Source organism: Ursus arctos, unplaced genomic scaffold (assembly GCF_023065955.2).
Source record: "Ursus arctos isolate Adak ecotype North America unplaced genomic scaffold, UrsArc2.0 scaffold_19, whole genome shotgun sequence".
Classification (NCBI taxonomy): Eukaryota; Metazoa; Chordata; class Mammalia; order Carnivora; family Ursidae; genus Ursus; species Ursus arctos.
This window is the reverse complement of record NW_026622863.1, coordinates 57496119-57520558: the sequence shown is the minus strand read 5'-3', so window position 1 is coordinate 57520558 and position 24440 is coordinate 57496119. Positions and strand designations below refer to the sequence as shown.

Genomic DNA, 24440 nt, shown 5'->3' with positions numbered 1-24440 from the left:
CCTTCAAGACGGGGCGGGGTTTGGCGAGAATTTATGGAAAATGGGAAGAGGCTACATCCCTAGTTGGAAAGATGGGGCGTGGCCTAGTCCCAGCCGATCGGAGGGGCGTGGCCCGAGCCCGTTTGGGGCGTGGTCTCGCCCTACTTGGGCGGGAGGGGCGTGGCCCAGTTCTGCGCGCGGTGGCTCTGAGCCTGCGCGCGCCGGAGTCAGGGGTCACGGCGGCGTAGGCTGTGGCGGGAAACGCTGTTTGAAGCGGGTGAGTAAGGGGAGTAGGGGGTTTGCAGGGATTCGGCCTGACAGGGAAGGAGGCTGGAAGAGCTGGGCATGGAGGCCTGAGAAAGAGTTGCGAGGGGCGTGGAGGCGGGAGGGATCCCTTTGGCTCGGGGTCGTGCGGTACAGGGGCAAGGGCCGGTGGTCGTGAGAGCGTGCGCGGGGGCGCACGGGAAGATGACGGAGTCTGGGGGGCCTTCGAGGTGCGGGGGGCGCTTGTGCTGGGCGACTGGCCCCCGGGGCGAGCTGGGACAGGCACCTTGTTGGGTCTTGGGGGCGACGGGATCCCGGACGTATTAGAGGACTGAATTGGTGCACGTGGGGACGTGGTGTCATCTTTTATTCACTAAATATTGAGTACCCTGTGCCAGGCACTGTTCTAGAAGCAAGGGCTACGGCCCGAACAAGTCAGAGAAAGTCCTTGCTTGGGGAAGACAGACAGTAGACAAGTGATAAATAATAATGATAAAGCAGTGCTTTCAGGGTTTGATATCCGAAGTGAAATAAAACAGGGTAGCCAGCCTCTTTAGCTGGAGTGATCAAAAGTCTCCCCTCTGGGGAAGTGACATTTGACAGAGAAGTCAGCCATGTAAAGAAAGGTCTGGACAGAGGGACCATCAAGTGCAAAGGCCCTGAGGCAGGAAAAAGTTTGGTGTGTTTGTAGCTGGAGCCAAAAAAACAGATGATGTTGGAGACATGTTGGGGAACCCGATCCTTGTGGAGGTTGGTGTGAGGTTTGGCTTCTATTCTAGGTTCCACAGGGAGCCATGGGAGGTTTTGAGCATCAGAGCAACAGGACCCGCCCTGCATTTTGAAAAACACAGGCTGCAGAATGAAGACGAGATTGTAGTGGGAGCAAAAGCGGAAGGAGGAAGGCAGTTAGGAGGCACGAGGGCATAGTAGGTGGCTCAGACTGCAGTGCTATCATTCACTTTCAGGTTTTCTTTGGGGTTTGAGCCAGCAGGGTGTAAGGAAGAAGAGCTCAGGTGGCTGGGGTATGTGGTTTGAGCAATAGGTGAATGGAGAAGGCTGAGGTGGAGTGGGTTTGGGGTGCCACTCTGAGGTGAAGGTGAGTGAGCAGGGTGATGTCAGTTTCTCGGCTTCATAGCGCCCCCTGTAGTTACCTGTCTCTCCCCCTCCTTGCGGCATGTCACCACCCAAGCCTCCTGTCCCTTAGGTTCTTTACACAGTGACGGCCTTTGCCACGCTGTTCCTTTCTCCTGCAATGCTCTTTCTTCTCTTCAGTCCTTCTTTCAGTCGGCTGTTCCTATAGCAGACCCTTTGCTGGGCACTGGGGAGCCAATGATAATTCAGTTTGGTTGGGGGGAGGACAGGAGATCTCAATCCAGAGTGCTCTGAACCAATACAAGGCAGCGCTAGTCTTTGGGAGGCGAGAGAAGCGGCAGGGGCTCAGGGAAGGCTTGTGCAGTTGGTGATACTCAAGAGGAGTCTGAACTGACACAACTCGAAGTGGCTGTGTTCCAGGCACTGTGCTGAGTGATGCTGGGGACCCCGACTTGAGGGAGACCCTGACCCGTTTTTGAGGAGCTCACTTTCCAGAGCAGTTCTGGGTGCAGTGGGTGCCCCGAGGGGCCTCTGAGTGTCCTGGAAAAATTGAACTGGAGCTGAGTCTCTGTGGATGCAGAGGAGTTGGAAAAAGGGACGATCTCATCCAGCAAACACTTCCCAAAGCCAGGCCCTGTGCTGGATAACATCGAGGACCCAGAGAAGCGGCAGACCCTGCCCTGTCCTGAAGGGTTCCTGTCTGGTGAGGGAGTCAGACACAGGCCCAGATGGTCCCCGGCCTGCCACAAGGGTAGCAGGAGTCAGGGAGGCCCACTGGAGGGACAAGGCCAAAGCGTGGAAAGTGTGTAGTTTCCTGGGGGGCAAGAGTGAATAGTTACTTTTGTGTGTGAGCCAGGATACGGGGGTGAGCAAGCGGAGGAATCCATCTCCGTCTGTGTCCCCTGCTGGGAAGAGAGCAGTTCACCCCTGCGCCTTGCCTGGCACCCCTGGAGGCCGGCAGTCTGCAGTGGTGGACAACAGTGGGGCTCTGAAATGAGCCTGCCTCTCTTTGAACCCCCTAAGCTAGGTGTGCCCCCTTGGGCAGGTAGCTTCACCTCTCTGGGCCCTGGTTCTAATCATTGTGTTGGAGGGTAACAGCGCCTACCTCGGAAGTTTTTGTGAAGATTCTGTGAGTTCCTTCATTCTTCATTTGGTAGGTGTTTATTGAGCACATTCTCTGCCGCAAGCCCTCTTCAGGGTGCATGAGCCATAGCAGGAAACAAGACAAAGTCCTGGTCTCACAGAGTTTTTCATTCACATTGTGGGATGGACAGTAAACAACATAAATAAGCAGTGGTTCTCAGAATCGAGTGGCCTTGGAATCCCTTGAGGGCATGTTACCCCAGATTATGGCACCCCACCCCCAAAGGGTTTGATTCGGCGGGGCCTGACCATGAGCATTCCAACTGGTCCCCACCTGAAGCTCAAGCAGCAGGTCCGGGACCATGCTCTGAGAACGCTAAGAACTGATACGGTGCATTACACGGCGATAAGTGCCATCTGGAAAAAGAGCAGAGAAAGGGGTTGGAGAGTATCAGCACAGGGCAGTGGAGATTGTCCTTTTAAACAGGCCTCACTGGGGGCACCTGACTGGCTCAGTTGGTGGAATGTGCAACTCTTGATCTTAGGGTTGTGAGTTCGAGCCCCACACTGGGTATAGAGATTACTTAAAAATCTTTTTTTTTTTTTTAATTTGTTTTTTTTAGATTTATTTATTTATTTATTTATTTGACAGAGAGAGACATCCAGCGAGAGAGGGAACACAAGCAGGGGGAGTGGGAGAGGAAGAAGCAGGCTCCTAGCAGAGGAGCCTGATGTGGGGCTCAATCCCAGAATGCTGGGATCATGCCCTGAGCCGAAGGCAGACGCTTAACGACTGCACCACCCAGGCGCCCCCTACTTAAAGATAAAAATCTTAAAAAAATAATAAACAGACCTCACTGAGAAGGTGACATTTGAGCAAAACCTGAAGGAGGGGAGGGAGGAAGCCATGGGAACGTCTGGGGAAGAGTGTTTGGCAGGGCAGAGGGAACAGCCTGTGCAAAGGTCCTGAGGTAGGACCAAGCCTGGAGTGCTTAAGGAACAGAGAGGAAACAAGTGGCTGGAGCCAAATGAACAAGGGGGACAGGGCAGAAGATAGTGTCTAAAAAGGAAGGGGGTGATTGCACAGTGTCCTGTGGGCCACCGTGAGGACGATGCTTTAGCTCTGCATGAGATGGGACCCAGGGGCAGGTTCTGAGCAGAGGAGGGATGGGATGGTCTGACATATTCACACAAGATCCGTCTGGCTCCTGTGTGAAGAATACACTGATGGGGGCAGGGTGGAATGAGGGACACCCTGGTGGGAGTCCCTTCAGTCATTCAACAGATGGTTCTTCAGCACCTGCTGTATGCCAGGCACTGATACAGACTCTTGAATGCTCCGGTGACAAAACCGACCAGATCCCTGAGCTTGTGGCTCATGTTCCAGCAGGGGGAGACAGACAAAAAGCAATGCACAAAAGAAAGCTGCAGGTAATCTTAGCCAGAGGGACCAGGCTGGGAGTCGTGCAGGTGCTGGGAAGTGGTGAGACTCAGGTCTCCTAGAGCCTATGAGATTTGCAAGTGGAACAAACATGTGGCCTGAGGGGAAGAGAGAAGCTGGGGTAACTCCAGCTTTGTTGGCCTGATGGGAGTTGCCTTTTGCTGAACTGGGGGAGACTGTGGGGTGCAAGGATCAGGTTTGCAGGGGGATGAGGGGCTTGGCTTTGGAGTGTGGGATGGGTCACTAAGCAGACATCCTCACAGTGAGCAGCTGCCTCTGTCAGGCCGGGGCCCTGGGGAGCTGTCTGGGCCAGAATCGGGAAGGGAAGCCCAGTGAGCGTAGAGGTGGCAGTGAAAGCTGTGGGATTGGGAGAGAGGGGACTAGAACACCGAAGGAGGGAGTGTCACAGAAACCAGCATCTTAGCCAGGGGGGCATCCGGTGTTGCTGTCTCTATGCCAGTGAAGGGTCCAGAAGGGGAGAGATCACCATGTTTCCCCAGCTCCTGTCCTGTGCCTCGGCAGCTGAGAGGGGACACACACGGGCCTCTTTCCTTCTCTTGCTACCTTGCCTGACTGTTCCTCCCACCACACCCTCCAGGTCTCTCCCCACAGGTTGGAACTCTGTGTGTCTCTCTGGCCCCTTGCAGGGCTGGAGTAAAGGCCTCCAGGCTTTTTCCTTCCTGTGAGATAAGTCACCTGTAGACACAGTTCCCAATCAAAAGTCACAAAAAGAGAGCCTGTTCCAAGTCTTCCTCCTTATATAAAGCTCTCGTATGCACGATCAGAGCAGCGCTACTCGAAATAGGCAAAAGGTGCAGACAGCCCCGATGTTCACTGACGGACAAAAAGATTAACACAGTGCGATACAGCCACACGGTGAGGACGTATTCAGGCATGAAAAGGAAGGAGGCACTGACCCGTGCCGTGTCATGGGTAGACCTTGAAACATATCCTAAGTGGGAGAAGACAGACACCACAGGACACATATTCTGTTTCCACATATAGGAAATGCCCAGGATGGGCAAATTCATAGCAACAGACAAAGTAGATTTGTGGTTGCTTTGGGCTGGGAGAAGTGGGGTGGGGATGGTCTGGGGTGGGGGTGATGGCCAAGGGGTGCGGGGTTTCATTTTGGGGTGATGAAAATTCTAAGATTGGCTGTGGTGATGGTCACACAGCTCTGAATATACTAAAATCCATTGAACTATACACCTGAAACGCATGGGTCATATGGTATGTGAATTCCGTCTCAGTAAACTGTCCCATTCTGTGTACCCCCCCCCCCGCCAGGATGCCAGTGTTGCCAGTTTATTACCTATCTTTCCAGAATTGGGCATTGAAAACAAACATGCTTTGGGGCACCTGGGTGGCTAAGTCAGTTAAGTGTCTGCCTTCGGCTCAGGTCGTGATCTTGGAGTCCTCGGATCGAGTCCCCTGTTGGGCTCCCTGCTCAGTAGGGCATCTGCTCCTCCCTCTCCCTCTGCCCCCCCCTCAAAAAAAGAAATAAAAATATTAAAAAGAAATAAGATAAAAGTTTCCTGCCCCTCCCCCCCTTCATAATTGACATTTTTGAAGATTCGAGACAGGTAGTTCTGTAGTCCAGTCCTTACTTTGGTTTGATTGTTTCCTGATGAAAGAATCAGAGCAAACATTTTTTAGACTTTTTTTTTTAATACAAGAAGATAACAGTCTAAGTACACGATTCTGCACCTTGCTTTCTCCAACAATGGGTCTTTGAGAGCCCTCCACGTCAGTACGTAGAGGGCTTCCTCATTCCTTTATACAGCTGCATAATATTCCATGGAATGGAGTTAATGGAATTTATTTAAACAGTCCCCCAGGGGAGGACATTTAGGTGGTTTCCAGTCTTTTGTGATCGCAAACAATGCTGCCGGAAATAACCTCGTAAAGGCAAATTTTCATATGTGATAGTCTATCTCTAGCATAAACCTCTAGATGCAGAGTCGTGGCCTTCCAGCTTTCGTGTTTCCACTGCGGTGGAATTTACATACAGTGAAATGCACAGGTTCTCAAGTGGACAGTTGTAGGTAATTTAAAGATTTTATTTATTTGAGAGAGAGAAAGCAAGGGAAAGAGAGCATGAGCAGGGGTGGGAGCAGCAGGGAGAGGGAGAAGCAGACTCCCCAGCTGAGCAGGGAGCCCGATGTGGGGCTCGATCCCACGACCCTGAGATCATGACCTGAGCCAAAGGCGGACGCTTAGCCGACTGAGCCACTCCAGGCACCCCTGGGGTTAACCATTTAGTTTGTTCACAGTGTTATGCATCCTCTGTCTACTTCCAGAACATTTTCATCCCCCCCAAAGGAAACCCCATACCCCTGAGCAATCATTCCCCGTTCCTCCAGTGTGTGCTTGTGTGTCTGGCTTCTTCTGTGCAGCATGTCTTCGAGATTCGTCCATCCTGTGTGTCTATCAGTAGCTGCCTGCTGTCTAATGCTGAGAAGTATTCCGGTGCCTCCCAACCCAGACATTTGCAACAACACATCCCCAGTCAATTCAGAATTTTTCTATGCTGTATTTGTTAAGGTCTAGGCTAAGCTGCTGTCAGAGACCCCACAGCACAGTGGCCCAGGCAAGACACAAGTGTATTTCTCCACACAACTGCCCTAAGGTAGGCAGCTCCGCCCCAGAAAGTTGTGGAGGAGCCTGGGTTCCTCTCGTCTTGGCCTTGCATTCCGTGTGGCGTTGTCTGTCCCCGTGGTCAAGGTTGGTTCACCACCACTATACCCATGCTCCAGCCATGGAGCTGTAGAGGCTGTAGAGGCAAGCTTCCTTTGAAGGCTGTCCCGGAAGTGGCACACCTTATGGTCGTTCTTTCCATGAGATAACTCAACAATGTGACCTTCCCTAGCAGTGCACCCTGGGAAATGTAGTCTTGGGCTGGACTTCCTGTGGCAACTGTGAGGCAAGGGATTGGTCAGCTGCAAAAAGGACGAAGGGAGACTAGATATGGGGGGCGGGGAGTTATGGGAAACAAAGGTGTTCACTGGAACCCAGAGTAGCTGACCTGTCCACTCCCTGTCCTCCCTCCCGTCTGGGTCTGGGGTCTGCCTGGCCCTAGGTTCCTATAATCCCTGTCTAGGCCTGGATGCTGGGAGACATGTACTTTTAAAAAACTTTTTTTAAAATAATTTTAAACTTACAGGAAGATCAAAAGAATAATAATACAAAGAACACCAATACACCCTTTACCCAGATTCACGTGTTTTAACATTTCCCCCTCTTTGCTCTCTTTGTTTTATGATTTGCATATGCTCAGGTTTTTCTCCTCTCTACACGTATGCCACCTAAAAACTTTTTCAGAAAAACTTGTATATATCATGGCTATTTATACTGAAACAGTTGAGTATGTATTTTCTTCGAATATTCTCTTACTGAACCATAGTAAAGTTACCAACCTGAATGGGCTTAACTTGAATATGGTCTTTTGTCAAACCTACCAGAGGATATGTACTTTCATGTCAATATAGCTTGTCAAAATATACAACAAAATAATTTTTTATATGTTGCAATTAAAACATAAACAGGGGCACCTGACAGGCTTAGTCAGAAGAGCATGCAACTTGTGATCTCAGGGTCGTGAGTTCGAGCCCCATGTTGGGTGTAGAGATTGCTTAAATAAACTTAAAAAATCAAGTTTATAATAAAAAATCATTAAAAAATCAAGTTTATAAAACAACAACAACAAAACATATAAATATGTAAATTGCAGCCTCTGTTGGGTTTTTTGTTGTGTTTGCTACATTGGATCCTGGATTGGGGAAAATACTATAAAGGGCATTTGGGGGGACAGAGAAATTGGAAAATAGAGTCTTTGTTTATGTTGTTATTGAGTCGTTAAATGTCCTGGATTTGATCATCACACCGTGCTTGTTTAAAAGAATGTCCGTGGGGGGGCATCTGGGTGGCTCAGTCGGTTAAGTGTCTGCCTTCAGCTCAGGTCATGATCTTGGGGTCCTGGGATCAAGCTCTGCATCAGGCTCCCCACTCAGCAGGGAGTCTGCTTGTCCCTCTTCTTCTGCATCTCCCCCTGCTCGTGCTCTCTCTCTCAAATAAATAAAATCTTTAAAAAGAGAGCAGCATGTCCTTGAGGGTCCTCGGGGTCCTTGGCTGGCTCAGTCGGTAGAGCATGTGACTCTTGATCTCAGGGTCGTGAGTTCAAGCCCCACATTGGGTGTGAAACCTACTTAAAAAAAAAGAAAGAGAATGTCCTTGTCTTTCAGAAATACATGCAAAGCATGCAGGGGTCAAGGGACATCGTATCTAACTGGCAGGCAACTAACTCAGATGGCTGGGGAAAAGTAAATACTGTGCTGACATACAGGGGGCTGATGAAGCAAATGTGGCAACAAATTGACACCTGGGCGAAGGGTATACAGGTCTGCAGATTTGAAATGATTTCAAAATGGAAAGGGCTTCTGTTTTTGTTTTGTTTTGAAGGGGAATGGGAAGTCTCTGAAGCGTTTTGAGCTGGGAAGGGACCAGATCAGATTTGTGTTTCAGGCCACTGCGTGGCCCCCAACACAGTGTGACTGGCATGAAGGAGTGAGTGCCTCCCAGCTGTTTGTTGTACGAAGGCCTGGGCAGGTGGGGAGATGGCATCAAAGACAGAGGTTTATGGGAAAGAGAGGGATGTGCTAAGGACCAAGTCCACGGTGGGTGGAGGGCAAGCAGCCAGGTAAAAGGATGTGGAAGGTTTGAGCGTGTGAGGAAAGGGTTAAACTGAGGTGGGGTGTGGGCTGTAATTATAGTAACTGATTATTTGACACGTGGAATGTGCCAGCAGTCTGTGAGCCTGTGGGCGCAGAGAGTCGTGTTACTCCTGAGGGTCTCCAGGGAATTAAAAGGCTCACGGTCATGGTGGGTGCACGGGGGGCCAGGAAGAAGACAGGAACCCTCCTCCAGCCCTGACTTGCCCAGCAGGATGGATGGCAAGCGGCGGCCAGGCCCGGGGTCTGGGGTGCCCCCGAAGCGGGCCCGTGGGGGCCTCTGGGATGAGGATGAGCCAAGTCAGCCATCCCAGTTTGAGGAGGAGCTGGCGCTGATGGAGGAGATGGAGGCGGAGCACAGGCTGCAGGAACAGGAGGAGGAGTTGCTGCAGCCGGACCTGGACGGAGCAGCAGACGGTGAGACCTGGAGCGGGAACCCCCTGCTCCCCCATACCCGTCCTGGTTCACAGGAACCGAGTCAGCCACAGAACTCACCTGTAACCTCTGACCTCTGGCCCACACTGAGCCCCCACAAAGTGCTGACCTTTGACCTGGTGCCTGTATGCCACTTTTGTGGCCTGGAGCTCTCTTCTGACCTTGACCCTTGACCCCATAATCTCTCCTGCGTTAGCTGCCTGATCCAGAGCACCCCGTCCACCTGACTTTCCTTTCACACATCAGATGCCACCTGAGAGGTCATGGGCTGGGCTGGGCAGACCGCGACTCTATGTAGCCTGCTTATCTCCCTCACACCCAGGGCAGTTCTCCCCAACGGCCGTAGATGCCCGCTGGCTGCGGCCCACCCCGCCCTCTCTGAATCCCCAGACGGAGCCCCTCATCTTCCAGCAGTTGGAGATTGACCATTACGTGGGTGAGCTTGGTGGACAGAGGCCTGGTGGGTGGGAGGAGCTCTGGGCTTTGAGGGAGGAGATGGACACAGACAGTGCCCACACAGGTGACCAGGGCTGTGAGTGCCCAGAGGGGCAGCCAGAGGGGAAGGGGGGCACAGGTATCCTGCAGGGCTTTTTGGAGGTGGGGAGTGTCTTCCAACTGAGGCCTGAGGGTAAGAGCTGGCTCCTTGCTGAGGGGAGACGCATGTGGTTTGACGTCCACCCGTCTGTCTGTCCATCCAGTGTCAGTCAGAAACACCTGAGCATCTGCGTTGAGCTGGACCCTATTTCAGTCAGACCAGGTCCCTGCTCTTCAAGGCTCACCTTCTAGAAGGATAGGCAGAATAAAAAAGGAAATGGAACCACCTCTCAGGGTAGAAGGCTCCCCCGTAAGAGAGCGAAGAGACAAGCTACAGGCAGGGAGGAGACGTTAGCGATCCACGTATGTGACACAAAACCAGCACCGCGAATATGTCCGGGTCTCAACAGTAGAACAACCCAGTCTGGGAGGGGACAGAGCGCTTGCGCAGACAGTTCACTCGAGGGTGCATGGCGGCAAATCTGCGCTGGAGACGACGCTCGCTCGGTGTCGCTGGCTGCCGGGGCGATACGAATGACAGCCGTGGCGAGACACAGCACTCTCCCGTGGGAAGAGCTAACGCACGCACATGCGCACGCGCGCACACGCATAGCAAGGACGCCAAGCGCTGACGAGGATGCAAGTGGAACGCTTGCTCACCCCGCCCCCGCGCCATGGGAATGCTGTGGGTTGCAGCCCCTCTGGAAAACAGCCTGGAAGTTTCTTACAGTTCAGCCTACCCTTTTCCCTTCCAGCTTTACTGACATATAAGAGTTAAATCTACTCTTTTCTTAGGACCAGGCAATTCCTCCCCTAGATATTTCCCCTAGAGTGACAGGAGCCAGCAGGAGCCAGCAGACTGTGTGGGTCCATGTATATGGAGGGTCTCAAAAAGAAGTAGAAGGACGGAGCGAGGGAGGGGGTGTGGTGACAAAAGCACGTGTCTCAGAAGCTGTTTGGTGTGACAGACCTGTCTTGTGTCCGATTTTGGTGGTGGTCACACGAAGCTACGTATGCGAGTTAAAGCTCGTAACACTGTACACCAAGTCCACGTTATTTTCTAAAAGCTGTTTTTTTGCAAAAAAGGCAGGGGGCTCCCTCGAGCTCTGCAGTGGCAAATGGACTGTAGGGGAGTAAAGACGGAAACAGAGGCCAGCGGGGAGGTGGTCAAGGCAGAGTGAACAGCAGGCAGACGTACCCCAAACTGCAGGAATTAGGGGGTGTGTTCCCAGCCCAGGAGGAGACTGGGGAGGCAAGCCCTGAAGGAGTCTGAGGGGGTCGCTCCTGCCTTATCCTGTGGCACCCCCAGGCCCAGCACAGCCCCTGCCTGGAGCACCCCCACCATCCTGCAGCTCCGTGCCTGTGCTGCGAGCCTTTGGAGTCACCGACGAGGGCGTGTCAGTCTGCTGCCACATCCACGGCTTTGCGCCCTACTTCTATACCCCGGCGCCCCGTGGTGAGTGGCCCTGACCCACAAGACCTGCTCTCGCCCTCGCCCCCCTGACACCCCCCCCCCCCCGTGCGCTTCTGACCAGCTCTCCCACACCCAGGTTTTGGGTCCGAGCACCTGGGTGACCTGCAACGGGAGCTGAATGCCGCCATTAGCAGGGACCAGCGCGGAGGGAAGGAGCTCACAGGGCCAGCGGTGCTGTCTGTGGAGCTGTGCTCCCGGGAGAGTGAGTGCTGCCCCGGGGACCAAGCGGGTAGGGATCCCTCCGGGCCGGTGCCAGCCTCATCTGTCCGCAGGCATGTTCGGGTACCACGGGCAGGGCCCCTCCCCGTTTCTGCGGATCACCCTGGCGCTGCCGCGTCTCATGGCACCCGCCCGCCGCCTCCTGGAGCAGGGCATCCGTGTGGCAGGCCTGGGCACCCCCAGCTTCGCGCCCTATGAGGCCAACGTTGACTTCGAGATCCGGTATGGCCCCTGCCTCGCTTCAGCCTCCACCCCCACCCCCCAGCCAGCTTCTGCCAACTGATCCTTGTCCCCCTCCAGGTTCATGGTGGACACAGACATCGTCGGCTGCAACTGGTTGGAACTCCCAGCAGGGAAATATGTCCTAAGGCAGGAGGGGAAGGTACGGGGCTCCCCCGGGGTGGTGGTGGGGCACAGAGTTGGGACCCTGCAGCCACTCATGGGCCCCATCCCTATAGGCCACGCTGTGTCAGCTGGAGGCGGACGTGCTGTGGTCTGACGTGGTCAGTCACCCGCCGGAAGGGCAGTGGCAGCGGATTGCACCCCTGCGTGTGCTCAGCTTTGACATCGAGTGTGCTGGCCGCAAAGGTCTGTCTCCGGGGCCTGGGGCTCCTCCTGCCCTCCCTTTAGATATTGGTGACATGCCAGTCTCGCCCCAGGAGTCCCCATGCTTCTTGAGCTCACTTGGGAAGGAGGGAGTGAACATGCAAATGGACAGGTTATTGAAAGATTCTCCATTAAAGGAGGATGGTGGTGGACAGTGACAGGACAGCTCAGACTGGTGGGCACAGAAGGCCTCGGGTGATGAGGCCAGCCTCGTGAAGAGGGATGAGCAGCCTCCCACACCACACACACACACACACACACACACACACACACACACACACACACCTGCAGAGAATAGCAAGTGCAAAGGCCCTGGGGCAGGACCATCCCAGTCTATGAGGGGCAGGGAGAGGGCCAGAAGATGAAGGCAGAGGGGAGCCAGGGTGGGTCGTGCGGGGTCTGCAGGCAGTGGGGATAGAGGGGAGTAGACAGACTGGGGAAATTGGGAGGTGCAGCCACCCTGATGTGTCACGAAGGAAAAGGAAGAGACTGGTACCCTGCATCCCCCTTCTTCCCCGCACAGGCATTTTCCCTGAACCCGACCGGGATCCCGTGATCCAAATCTGCTCACTGGGCCTGCGCTGGGGTGAGCCGGAGCCCTTCCTGCGCCTGGCGCTCACCCTACGGCCCTGTGCCCCTATCCTGGGCGCCAAAGTGCAGAGCTACGAGCGGGAGGAGGAGCTGCTCCAGGTGCCTCTGGTTCCATTTCTCCTCATTTCCTCAGAACCCCCCACCCAGCCTCCGCATCCCAGGCTGAAGGCCTCTGGATGCTGGCACGCCCAGTCCACGGGTTCAGATCCCTTTGCTTGGGGGGGGGGGGTGAACATTTCCCCTCTGGGTTCTGTGTTTTTTTTTCGGAAGCACCTGCCCGATCTTTCTACAAGGGACAGGAGGGCTCTAGGGTTGTTCTTGGGGGCTTCTGGAATGTTCCAGGAGTGGGGAGGATCCACGCCAGAGGGGATGATCAAGATGACAACCAGAGTGACCCAGTGGGCTCCCACCCCCAGGCATGGTCAACCTTCATTCGCACCATGGACCCCGACGTGATCACTGGCTACAACATCCAGAACTTTGACCTTCCGTACCTCATCTCCCGGGCCCAGACTCTCAAGGTAGGGCAGGCAAGTGGGGGAGCTTGCCTTCAGAAGCCCCACTGGGGGCTCCAGGGTGGGGGCCACCCTGCTCCTCCTCTCTGCCTTCTCCCTCGTGGCTCTGCCCCCCCGCAGGTGGTCCCTCTTGCTCTGTACCTGCAGCCCACCGCCCCCAGCGGCTCCAGGGGCATTGCTGAAAACCCAGCTCTGGCCCCATCCCTGCCCTGCTCGGAGTCCAGAGGGTTATCGTGGCTTTTGCAGAGGCAAGGAGGGAGTTTATGGTTAAGTAAGGAAAGGCTGATGTGTTTGAGGGCAGACTGAAGCGTGCAAGGGTGTAGCGTCTTATCTCCTAGACTTCAAAACACGGCGGCCAAAAATAAGGAAAAGTGGGGCGTTCCTCGAAGTGTGTGGCAAAACCTTGATGCTTGTATTTGGGGGTGACTGTGTGGGGCGCGTTCGTGTGCCAGGGCTGCCAGAACGCGGGACCACAGCCTTGTGTCGTCTCAAACCCAAGATCAGAGCCTCCCAGGGCTGGTTCTTACTAAGGCCTCTCCTAGCTTCTCGTGCTCTCAGACATTCCTGGGGTGTAGAAGGCCATCTCCCTAATTTTGCCACTTGTCTTCCCTCTGTGTCTCTGCTCAAATTTCCCCTTTTTCGAAGGATACGGTCCGAGGGGATCAGGGCCCACCCTGATGACCTCATCTTAGCTGATCATCTGTAAAGACCGTATTTCTGAAGCGTTGGCAAGTTAGGACTTCAGCGTCTTTGGTGGGGGAGCAAGGAGACACAATTCAGCTCACGACGAGGGTCATATCGTATTATTTCTTCCTCTTCCTTATGTTTGGCCAATTTTGTAATGAAAAAGAAAAATCACGTTTGGGGCGCCCGGCTGCCTCAGTCACTGGAGCACGTGACTCTTGATCTGAGGGTCGCGGGCACGGAGCCTACTTAAATAAAATCGAATGCCGTAAGATAAAATCATGTTTATGGCCCCCGACAGTGCCAGGAAGAAGTCCATCCCTGCCAGTCTGGCATTTATACACGGGGCACTGCCCGTCTCCCCTCTGCCCCCCTGCCCTGCTGCTCACCGGCTCAGGCCTCTCCTCTCTACCCTGGCCCTCCCACCTTCCCCTCCAGTGCCACTGTCTGTCTGTCCTGACCGCAGACCTAGCTCTCCGTGCTCCCCCTGCTGTGCTCCCACTCAGCTCTTCCCCAAGCCCCCCACCGCATGCACACACCGCCTCCCCACTGAGCTCTGCATTGTCTCCCCAGCTCTGCCCCTCCTCCAGCTGCCCATCTCCCCAACCCCCAGGCACCATCCTTAGCCTCTCAGCCCTGCAGCCATCAGGCCTCTGACTCTCCCCGTCCTGGCCTCCTGTCTCTCACCTCCAGTCCATGCCTCCCCAGCCCCAGGGGGTTTTTCTGCATCAGAACTGCCCCTGCTTCAGGGCTCGCAGCAGGAAGACTCGGCATCATGGGTGGCCTCGTGGCCCATCTGGTCTCCATTCCTCTGGCGCAGCCCCGGGGCGGGGGGGTCCCAGATTTGGGCCGGCCGTGCCCCACCGCAGCTCCCCCTGCCCTTGGACTTTGTCCCCAGGTGCATACATTCCCCTTCCTGGGCCGCGTGTCTGGCCTCCGCTCCAACATCCGGGATTCGTCCTTCCAGTCTAAGCAGACGGGCCGGCGGGACAGCAAGGTGGTCAGCATGGTGGGCCGCGTGCAGATGGACATGCTGCAGGTATGCGGGCCGGGCCGGGCGGGTGCCCACCTCACGGGATTGCCGCCGGGGCCCCGGGCCCACCCTGCGCTCCTCCCCCCGCCTCAGGTGCTGCTGCGGGAGTACAAGCTCCGCTCCTACACGCTCAACGCCGTGAGCTTCCACTTCCTGGGCGAGCAGAAGGAGGATGTGCAGCACAGCATCATCACCGACCTGCAGGTGCCTGGTGGCCAGCCTGTGACCTCTGACCCCCCCTCCCGCCTGCCCTGACCTTGCGCCTCCACCTCCTGCCCCTGACCTCTGATCTTACTCTGTCTACTCGTCTGACCTCAGCCTCCCGCCTTCCTGACCGGGGGCTTCAGCCTCCCAGCTGTTCTCCCGACTTTCACCTTGACCTCTTGCTTTTGACTTGTGATCTCACCCTGCAGATGCGAACCCCCCCTCCTGCCCATGCACAGGACCTCTGGCGCCTCGACCTTTATCTCGCTCTCCTACCCTCACCTCTCGTCCACACTCACCCTTCAGACGGCTCCCTCCTCCCTCGGACCCTGTCAACTCCCTGACTTCCCCCCGCCCGCTCCACACCCAGACCCTCGCCCTCTCCCTGACCCTGAGTCTCCGCGGCCACCCCCATCCCCACTGATGCCGTCAGTTCCTGTCCCCAGAACGGGAATGACCAGACACGCCGCCGGCTGGCCGTGTACTGCCTCAAGGATGCCTTCCTGCCCCTGCGGCTGCTGGAGCGGCTCATGGTGCTGGTGAACGCCATGGAGATGGCACGCGTCACTGGCGTGCCCCTCGGCTACCTGCTCAGCCGTGGCCAGCAGGTCAAGGTCGTGTCCCAGCTCCTGCGGCAGGTCAGTGGGCAGAGCTGAGGCTGGGCCCCATGACGACACCCCCAGCAAGCCCCCACTCCTGGCCTCTGGTCTCTCGCTGTGGCTCCTGGGCCGTGATATGGACGCCCTTCCCTGCTCCTCCTCCTTCCTCTTCCGGTCTGCCGTACCCATGCCTGCCTTCATTGCCCTACTTCTCCTCTCCCAGGCCATGCGTGAGGGACTGCTGATGCCCGTGGTGAAGACAGAGGGTGGCGAGGACTACACGGGGGCCACCGTCATCGAGCCCCTCAAAGGGTGAGGCCCCGTGGTTGGGTGGGGGTGGCTCGGGATTCCCGGGCCTGACTCCTCCCCACCCTCCCAGGTACTACGATGTCCCCATCGCCACCCTGGACTTCTCCTCTCTGTACCCGTCCATCATGATGGCCCACAATCTGTGCTACACCACGCTCCTGCGGCCCGGGGCTGCCCAGAAATTAGGGTATGGCCCCCCCTTCATCCTGTGTGCCCCAGGACTGCCCGGGGGCCGGCTTCAGGCAGGGTAGGGCCAGGGACCCGGAAATAGTGGGGAGGGGAGACTCGAGAGGTGGGGAAAGCCTGAAGGGTCTGGAGGAGGAAGAGATGGGGAGGTCAGGTTCACACCCTCTCCTCCCCCCACATCCTCCAACCCAGCCTGACCGAGGATCAGTTCATCAAGACACCCACAGGAGATGAGTTTGTGAAGACGTCAGTGCGGAAAGGGCTACTGCCCCAGATCCTGGAGAACCTGCTCAGCGCACGAAAGAGGTGGGTTCTCAAGCATCCCGCCCACCCCTGCTCAAACTTCCTGAGGCTCCTTGTCAGTCCCTGTCCCTCCTGGGCCACCCCAGGATCGCCATGCCACACTTAATTGCAGCTGTGTGTGAATTAGAACAAGACGCCCTTCCAGACAGCTCCCATTTGCTCCCTCTGCTGGGCGCCTCTGTGCAGTGCACAACCTGTATACCAGTACACAGCACCCATTTCTAGAAAGGCACCGTAACCAGTGCCCAGGGCCTGGCCTCTCATCTCTCCCTGAGATCTGGGACACTGCGTCAGTGGCCTTTGCTTCTTGTCCTTCCAGGGCCAAGGCTGAGCTGGCCCAGGAGACGGACCCCTTGCGTCGGCAGGTCTTGGACGGGCGGCAGCTGGCACTGAAAGTGAGCGCCAACTCTGTATATGGCTTCACTGGTGCCCAGGTGGGCAAGCTGCCATGCCTGGAGATCTCCCAGGTGAGTGCTCCGTTTGCACAGTAGGCAGTGGGGAGCAGACAGCCCCTCCCTAGGAGAACCAGGTCTCCGTGTGGTAGAGGTCACGTCGCCCCAACTTGCTGAGCATCTTCTGTGGGTCCAGCAGGTGGCAAAACGGATGCGGGTTCCTGCCCTCCCGCAGCGTGCAGCCTCGTGGGCACACAGATGGTGACAGCAGTCAATGCGTAGAGGAAGGCAGTTGGTGCCGAGGGCTCTGCAGGCAGATGAAGCAGGGGAGGCAGGGGGAGTGGTGGGGTGAGCAGAGGTTTGGTTCACTGTTCATTCGTTCCATTTGTCAATCTGACAGACCCCTACCCACCTCCTCCGCTGCTCCCCGTGAGGGTGGGGATGCGGAGGGTAGGTTCCCTCCCACCTGATGGGAGAACAGAGCCGCGTCTCTGCTCATGGGGGCTGGGGGGGCCACGCGATAGCACAGCCAGGCTCTGACGCTTGATTTGCTGTGCGTGCTCCGTCACTGAATTTGGCAGGTGGGAGGCTGCTTGGTCAGTGTTCTGCTCTGAGAGGGAATGCGGGCCGAAGAGCCCACTGCCTCCCTTCCTGTCCCACAGCAGGGTCCCAGGCCTGTTTACCAGAGGCAGCTCTGCTGCTCAGACAGAGGTTCTGCCACGCTGGGATCAGTGCCTCGGCTCATGGCCTAAGAGAGGGCCTTAGATAGGGCTTCTTGTCCAGCCCCTTCCCCTGGGGATTGGGTCTCAGCCCATTCCATACTTGGTTACTCCCAGCCATGGGAAGATCCGTCTGTATCTGGGTACCAGGTCAGTCCTCATGTGGCTCTGGTTGGAAGACTTGGGAAGAATTGCCAGTGACTGGGCTTTCTGGTGGGAGAGGCCTGCGTACACACCCACCTACCTTCATTTCCGGGGCCCCCAAGATCACCCTCCCACCCAGTGATCCGCTAGAAGCACTCGAGGAACTCAGAAAAGCCATCATACTCACGATCATGACTTAATACAGATAAAGGATAGAAATTAAAATCAGGGGCGCCTGGGTGGCACAGCGGTTAAGCGTCTGCCTTCGGCTCAGGGCCTGATCCTGGCGTTGTGGGATCGAGCCCCACATCAGGCTCTTCTGCTATGAGCCTGCTTCTTCCTCTCCCACTCCCCCTGCTTGTGTTCCCTCTCTCGCTGGCTGTATCTATTTCTGTTGAATAAATAAATAAAATCTTTAAAAAAAAAAGAAAAATTAAAATCAGCCAAGGGCAAAGGCACAGAGCTTCTAGTTGTCTCTCCCAGCGGAGTCACATAGACAGTGCTCACTTCTCCTGGCACTGATGTGTGACAACATGCATGGAGTGTTTCCCACTAGGGATGCTCACCTGAGCCTCAGTGTCCTGGGTTTTTATTGGGAATCAGTCATGTAGGCATGGAGCATCTGTGTGATTGACCTTTGTTACTCGGTCTCCGGCCCCTGCAGAGGTCAGGCTGATACCGTGTGGCCCGAGGCCTCACCGTGAGTCATATTGTTAGTATAGTCCAAGGTCCCAGATGAACAAAAACACTCTCTTAGGCAGGACGTTCCAAGGGCTCAGAGGTTCCCTCTAAAAGTTGGGCCTCTCTTAGGGCAAGGTTCATCCCATAGTGCATCCCACCCATACTCTCATCGGTCTTCCATAGTCCTCAGGGGCCTCCCCGGCCTCCTCGGTGGAAAGAGGTGGGTGTTTGGCTGTCAGACTCCAGCCCCTGAGCAGAGACCGGGCCAGGAGGGTTCAGCTTTCCTTCCCCTGGAGCTCCTTCATCGGAGCTACTGCTTCCTCGTCTTTCTGTCTTTTCCTTCCTCACCCTTCCCTCTGTTCCTTTGTCATGTCTGTTTCTTAGCCTCATTTCTTACTGCTGTCCCTCAGGCTTATAGGGGCAGGGAGATGGAATCAAAACAAAACAAAACAACCACGGAACCATTCCAGGAAAAGGCGAAGGAAAGAAGGAACATAGAACAGGTGGAACAAACAGAAGGCAGACAGTAAAGTGGTAGATTTAAGTCCAGATATGATCAATTATTATACTAAATGTAAGTCACCTAAATCTCTAGTTAAAAGACAGGGATCTTCTGAGTCCAAACAAACCGAAACGGAAGAGTCACACCCATTTCTCCTTGGTGTGTGTCCCCTGGCCCCTCACTGCCCCAGTTTCAGTTTCCTGTAAAGTAAGACTGTAGGAAAGTTTCTGCATGAGACTAGCACAACTCTCAACCCCCCTTGGGGGGGGGACATTTAACAGTGTAGGGTCATTTCTGGTTGCCCAAGGATGTGGGGGTGGTAGTGCTGACTGTGGGGGAGGGGGCCAGGAGTGCCGGTGGTCTTGCACCATGAGGAGCTGCCTGCAGTGTCACCACATGTTACAGCACCTCTGGAGGGAAAAGAAGTGCTGATGGCCTCTTCTGGCCTCGGCCTTGTCAACATGCATTTTTTGCAGTCATTCCTCTTCTGCGCCCAGAGCTCTGGGCCAGGGACCCAGTTCTTTCCTACAGACCATTAAGGAGCAGCTTAGTAGCCCCATATTGTTGAGTTGGAAATCAAGGCTCAGAGAGGCGGAGTGACTTGCCCGAGTCCACGCTCCAGGAAGTAGCCGAGGTGGCACCCTGAGCCCGTGTTCACTGCAGATGGCTCCTGGGCCCTCACTGCCTGGTTCTCTCCCTGACAGAGCGTCACTGGGTTCGGGCGCCAGATGATTGAGAAAACAAAGCAGCTGGTGGAGTCCAAGTACACGGTGGAGAATGGCTATGGTACCAATGCCAAGGTCAGCGGCCACCCCACCTGCTGACCAGAGATGGGCCCAGGACTGATCGGGGGAGTGCAGGGAGTTGGCCCCCACCTCCCCCTGCCTCCCAGTTACACACACCCCTCCCCAGGTGGTGTATGGTGACACTGACTCAGTCATGTGCCGATTTGGTGTCTCCTCTGTGGCCGAGGCGATGGCTCTGGGGCGGGAGGCCGCAGACTGGGTGTCAGGCCACTTTCCCCCGCCTATCCGGCTCGAGTTTGAAAAGGTAAGTGGGAGCTTCCCTCGGGGCTTGGAGTGGGCAGGCTCGGGCCTTGCCGGTTTCAGAGGATCTCTGATTCTCGGTGCCTGCAAAGTTTAAGAACGCATTCGTGTGAGGTTCCCCTAGTATGTCAGCATCTGGAGAACCCCAGTGTTGCTCAGGGCCTCTCTATTTTGGGGTGCCCTGATCTGGGTATTCTGGGTATCCCATTCTTTACGTTCATATGCCCCAGTTTTGAGTATTTTGCTGCGTGGATTCTCCTGTTTGAAAACCTCTAAAGCCTTGGGCTTTGCTACGCAGGACAGTGTCTATTTTTTGAAAACCTTGTCAGTCTTAGAGCATCTCTGGTTTTGGGTGTGGGGGCTGCCTTGGGTGGTGGGGACCCTGGTGGGGCGAATCCTGGATCGGGGCACCGTTGGCCAGTGCTCCTTGGCTCCCAGCAGTAATCGGGCTGGGGTCTGGGGACTCAAACTGCACGTTATTCCCAAGGTTCAAACTTGGGGTCAGGTCTTGGGTATACCTGTTCACAAATTTGGAGCCTCCCAATTTTTTTTTTTAAAGATTTTATTTATTTATTTGACAGAGATAGAGACAGCCAGCGAGAGAGGGAGCACAAGCAGGGGGAGTGGGAGAGGAAGAAGCAGGCTCATAGCGGAGGAGCCCGATGTGGGGCTCGATCCCAGAACGCCGGGATCACACCCTGAACCGAAGGCAGACGCTTAACCGCTGTGCCACCCAGGCGCCCCTGGAGCCTCCCAATTTTGAGAAGCCCCTACCTCAGGGCTCACTCCTGGGCCTAAGTCTCAGCTCCTTGTACCCCTGTCCACCTCAGGTCTGTCCCAGATCCAGATTTGGGGCTCCCCAGGCTACACCCTCATGTCTGGGTCTTATGCTTTAGGACCTGTCTCTAGGTTTATCCCAGTCTCTGTTTCACATCTGAGGCCCCTGGAATGCTGAGGGTGTCCCTGGGCTCAGGCTGGGGTCTTAGGGTCCACGTCCCCCAGTGTCCCAGACTAGCAGACTAGCCCTGTGTGTCCTCTGTTTCTGAGGGAAGTCTCAGGACTCTGGAAGTCTTGAGGGTCTCAGCCACAGGTCCCCCCCAGGTCTACTTTCCCTACCTGCTCATCAGCAAGAAGCGCTATGCCGGCCTGCTCTTTTCCTCCCGGCCGGATGCCCATGACCGCATGGACTGCAAGGGCCTGGAGGCCGTGCGCAGGGACAACTGCCCCCTCGTGGCCAACCTCGTCACTGCCTCCCTGCGACGCCTGCTCATCGACCGGTGAGTGGGACCTCCCCCCAGCCCCGGAGGCCAGGCCCCAGCCCCTGTCCCTCAGACCCAGGAGTCCCGGCCCCCAGCCCCCTCCTCCCCTGGGGACACAGGTGTCAGGCCCAGCTCGTCCTCAGTGGTGGAACGGTGGAAAGAGTGTGGGGTTGGACAGCTGTGGGCCTCGGCCCCGCCTCTGCCACCTTGCACCCTGTGGCCTGGCCGCGTCCCTCCCCGCCTTGGGCTTCAGCCCCAGAGCACATCCTGGCCCCCCAGCCTCGGGGGTGGTAGAGGTGCCAGCCCAGGCCTTGGCAGCCACCGGCGACACCCCCCATCCCGGCCCTGCAGAGACCCCGCGGGCGCCGTGGCCCACGCGCAGGACGTCATCTCCGACTTGCTGTGTAACCGCATTGACATCTCCCAGCTGGTCATCACCAAGGAGCTGACCCGCGCGGCCGCTGACTACGCCGGCAAGCAGGCCCACGTGGAGCTGGCCGAGAGGTCCGCCGGCGGGGTGGGGTGTGCAGGGCCCCCCGAGAAATAGCCCCTCTCCTGCCAGCTGGGCGCCGCTTCCTACACCCCCACCCACCCCCGCCGTCCCACCTGCCCTCACCCGCCCGGCCGCCCCGGTCTCCCCGCAGGATGAGGAAGCGGGACCCCGGGAGTGCGCCCAGCTTGGGCGACCGTGTCCCCTACGTGATCATCGGCGCTGCAAAGGGCGTGGCTGCCTACATGAAGTCCGAGGTCAGGCCCACCTGGGCTGCCCGCTCCGCCCGGCTCCCCTCAGCTCTCACTTCTGCTTTCCAAGCCCGGTGGGGAGGGTGTTTCCCTCTGTGGGCCCCAGAGGGCCCTGAGAACCGCCCCCAACACACCCCTGGGAGTTGGCTCCATGATGCCTTTCTCCCAGGCCTCCTGTGCCCTCTGGAGGGCCCCCCCCCCCGTTATTCTGACCCCTCCCTCACTCCCCCTGCAGAAGAAAGCCCAGCCTCACTGTGCACGCTGTGTCTCACCATGTCTCCTTGGTCCTTGCTCTCTAACCCATAATTCTCTAGGGTTCATGTCCTCCCCCATTCCATCCCGATGGCCGGTGTCCTCTGACCCCCACGACCCCTTCCTCAGTCCCTAGTTCCCGTTCCGCCCCCTCATATCTTGGCTTCTAGCCTTTGCCTCCAGCTGCTGTCCACCTTCACGCCCCCCCCCCCATGATGACCTCTGACCTTTGCTTGGTAACCTGAGGACCCCCACCCATGGACCCCAGCATGAATCACAGCTCATGGCCAGGGACCCCTCATGGTCTCTGATACCATCCCAGACCCATGCCCCCCACTGATGCCACGCCCTGCAGCGCAGCACCCATGCCCAGTGACTGCCCCACACCACTGCCCACGTCACGCCTGGGAGCCCCACCCCAGAGGCTCCCAGTGCCCTTCGCCCCGCTGCCTACTGTTGACCACAGCCCCGGGGCCCCTGACCCCTGGGTGTGACCCCTCCGGCCGCTGTGTTTGCAGGACCCCCTCTTTGTGCTGGAGCACAGCCTGCCCATCGACACACAGTACTACCTGGAACAGCAGCTTGCCAAGCCGCTCCTGCGCATCTTCGAGCCCATCCTGGGCGAGGGCCGTGCTGAGGCTGTGCTGCTGAGTACTTAGGGGGAATGCCCAGAGGGGAGCAGGGGGCACGGGGGCCACGGAGGGCACCGGGCCCACCGCCTGCCCTCGCCTGCAGGGGGTGACCACACACGCTGCAAGACTGTGCTCACGGGCAAGGTGGGCGGCCTTCTGGCCTTTGCCAAACGCCACAGCTGCTGCATCGGCTGCCGCACTGTCCTCAGTCACCAGGGTGAGCGCCGGTCCCCAGCCCCGGGCCCCCACCCTGCACCCGGCTCCTCCATCGCTGAGGTTCCCGGCACCCGCCCTACGGGCTGGCAGTGCCACCCGGATGGGCCCTGGCCCCGGGGTGGGGGCTCCCATTTACAGGCACCCCCTCGAGGGTCCTAGGCCCCCCGCCCTGGGAGTTCCCCGGGGAGTTTTCCCCCACACACTCGTTCCCTTGTTCTCTTGTCTCCGGGGACTTTCAGAAGCCGGGATAGGCAGCGGGTGGGGAAGGGGCAGGGATAGGGCAGCCCGGGCCCTGGCTGGGCCCCAGCTCCCCTGTGCTGACCCGCCCTCTCCGCCAGGAGCCGTGTGCAAGTTCTGCCAGCCTCGGGAGTCAGAGCTGTATCAGAAGGAGGTGAGGGGCGAGGCAGGGGGGTTGTGGGGACCGCGAGGCGAGGGTGGACTGGGTGGGGCCGGGCCACCCTTTTGCCCTCTCGTCCCCAGGTGTCCCACCTGAACGCCCTGGAGGAGCGCTTCTCGCGCCTCTGGACCCAGTGCCAGCGCTGTCAGGGCAGCCTGCATGAGGACGTCATCTGCACCAGGTACGCGGGGCCCGGAGCCCTGACCCCAAGGCCCTGGGGGGTCACGCTGCCCCACATGGCTGACTCTCTGGGTGCCCGGGCCTGCAGAGCGGCCAGTGCTTCTCCCAGCCTGCTGCGGGGAGGGTGCTGCTCTGTGGGCAGGGCTGACTCTGGGCCAGCATCTGCCCAGGAAATGGCCACAGTTCTCTCTCCTGCTCTGACACACACACACACACACACACACACACACACACACGCACACACGCACGCACATGCACACCATGGCCCTGGCCCCCTCCCCCAGGGCGGGCCAGGCTTTCCCCAGGGAACGGGTGGGCGGGGCTGGTTCCCACGCCAGGTGACAGGTGATATACGGCTGGTGGAGCCCAGCGCCTCCGCGGGTACCCGCTGTTACGGCTCCCCCCATGCCCGCTGAGCAAACAGCCTACCCCTGGAGGGGGGTTGGGTGGGCAGCAGGCGGGGGCCAAAGTCCTGGGAACAGCCCCGGCCCATCACTGGGCTGGGCAGCGCCCCAGTCCTGACCCTGACCCCCACCCCGCCCACAGCCGGGACTGCCCCATCTTCTACATGCGCAAGAAGGTACGGAAGGACCTGGAAGACCAGGAGCAGCTTCTGCGGCGCTTTGGCCCTCCCGGCCCTGAGGCCTGGTGACCTCTGACCAGGGCAGGCTTCTCACCAGGGCTGGGGGGGTGGGACTGGTGGAGAATTAATAAAGTTTAGGCCTTTTGTTTCCTGGTGCTTTGTGGTCTCTGGTGTGCGAGGTCCACTGTCAAGAACCCTGGCCCAGGTGGGTCCTCTCTACTAAGTGAGGTCCCCTGACCCCCAGGAGACCCCCGCTGATTTCCTCACCTTCCCTCCAGGACCCCTGGGCTCCCAGCACTATGTCTAGCCCCATGAAAGCCAGGCCTGCCTCAGTCTCCCCCTGTGACCTTCCCTCAAGGCCCTCAGTGAACGTCTAACCACACACACCCCCTCTGCCTGGACGCCCCGCCCTCCA

General features: G+C 57.3%; 1 protein-coding gene across 2 annotated transcripts; it reads left to right on the top strand.

The window, feature by feature from the left end:
• Positions 1 to 172: 172 nt before the first annotated feature.
• Positions 173 to 24176, top strand: POLD1 (DNA polymerase delta 1, catalytic subunit). 2 transcript variants are annotated; one of them, XM_048223874.2, is made up of 27 exons: positions 173 to 256; positions 8804 to 9006; positions 9347 to 9460; positions 10868 to 11014; positions 11109 to 11234; positions 11305 to 11473; positions 11552 to 11633; positions 11710 to 11839; positions 12381 to 12547; positions 12865 to 12969; positions 14546 to 14686; positions 14774 to 14884; positions 15331 to 15522; positions 15707 to 15795; positions 15863 to 15979; positions 16171 to 16284; positions 16601 to 16748; positions 19424 to 19519; positions 19632 to 19769; positions 20867 to 21042; positions 21376 to 21528; positions 21669 to 21771; positions 22536 to 22668; positions 22753 to 22866; positions 23204 to 23256; positions 23346 to 23443; positions 23989 to 24176. In XM_048223874.2, the coding sequence occupies exons 2-27, from the start codon at positions 8805 to 8807 to the stop codon at positions 24092 to 24094; spliced, it is 3324 nt and encodes a 1107-aa protein (XP_048079831.1). In that variant the 5' UTR covers positions 173 to 256; position 8804; the 3' UTR covers positions 24095 to 24176. The 2 variants fall into 2 exon arrangements, with proteins under 2 accessions (XP_048079831.1, XP_026343959.2); XM_026488174.4 differs by having other exon boundaries at positions 180 to 256; positions 8761 to 9006.
• Positions 24177 to 24440: the final 264 nt, after the last annotated feature.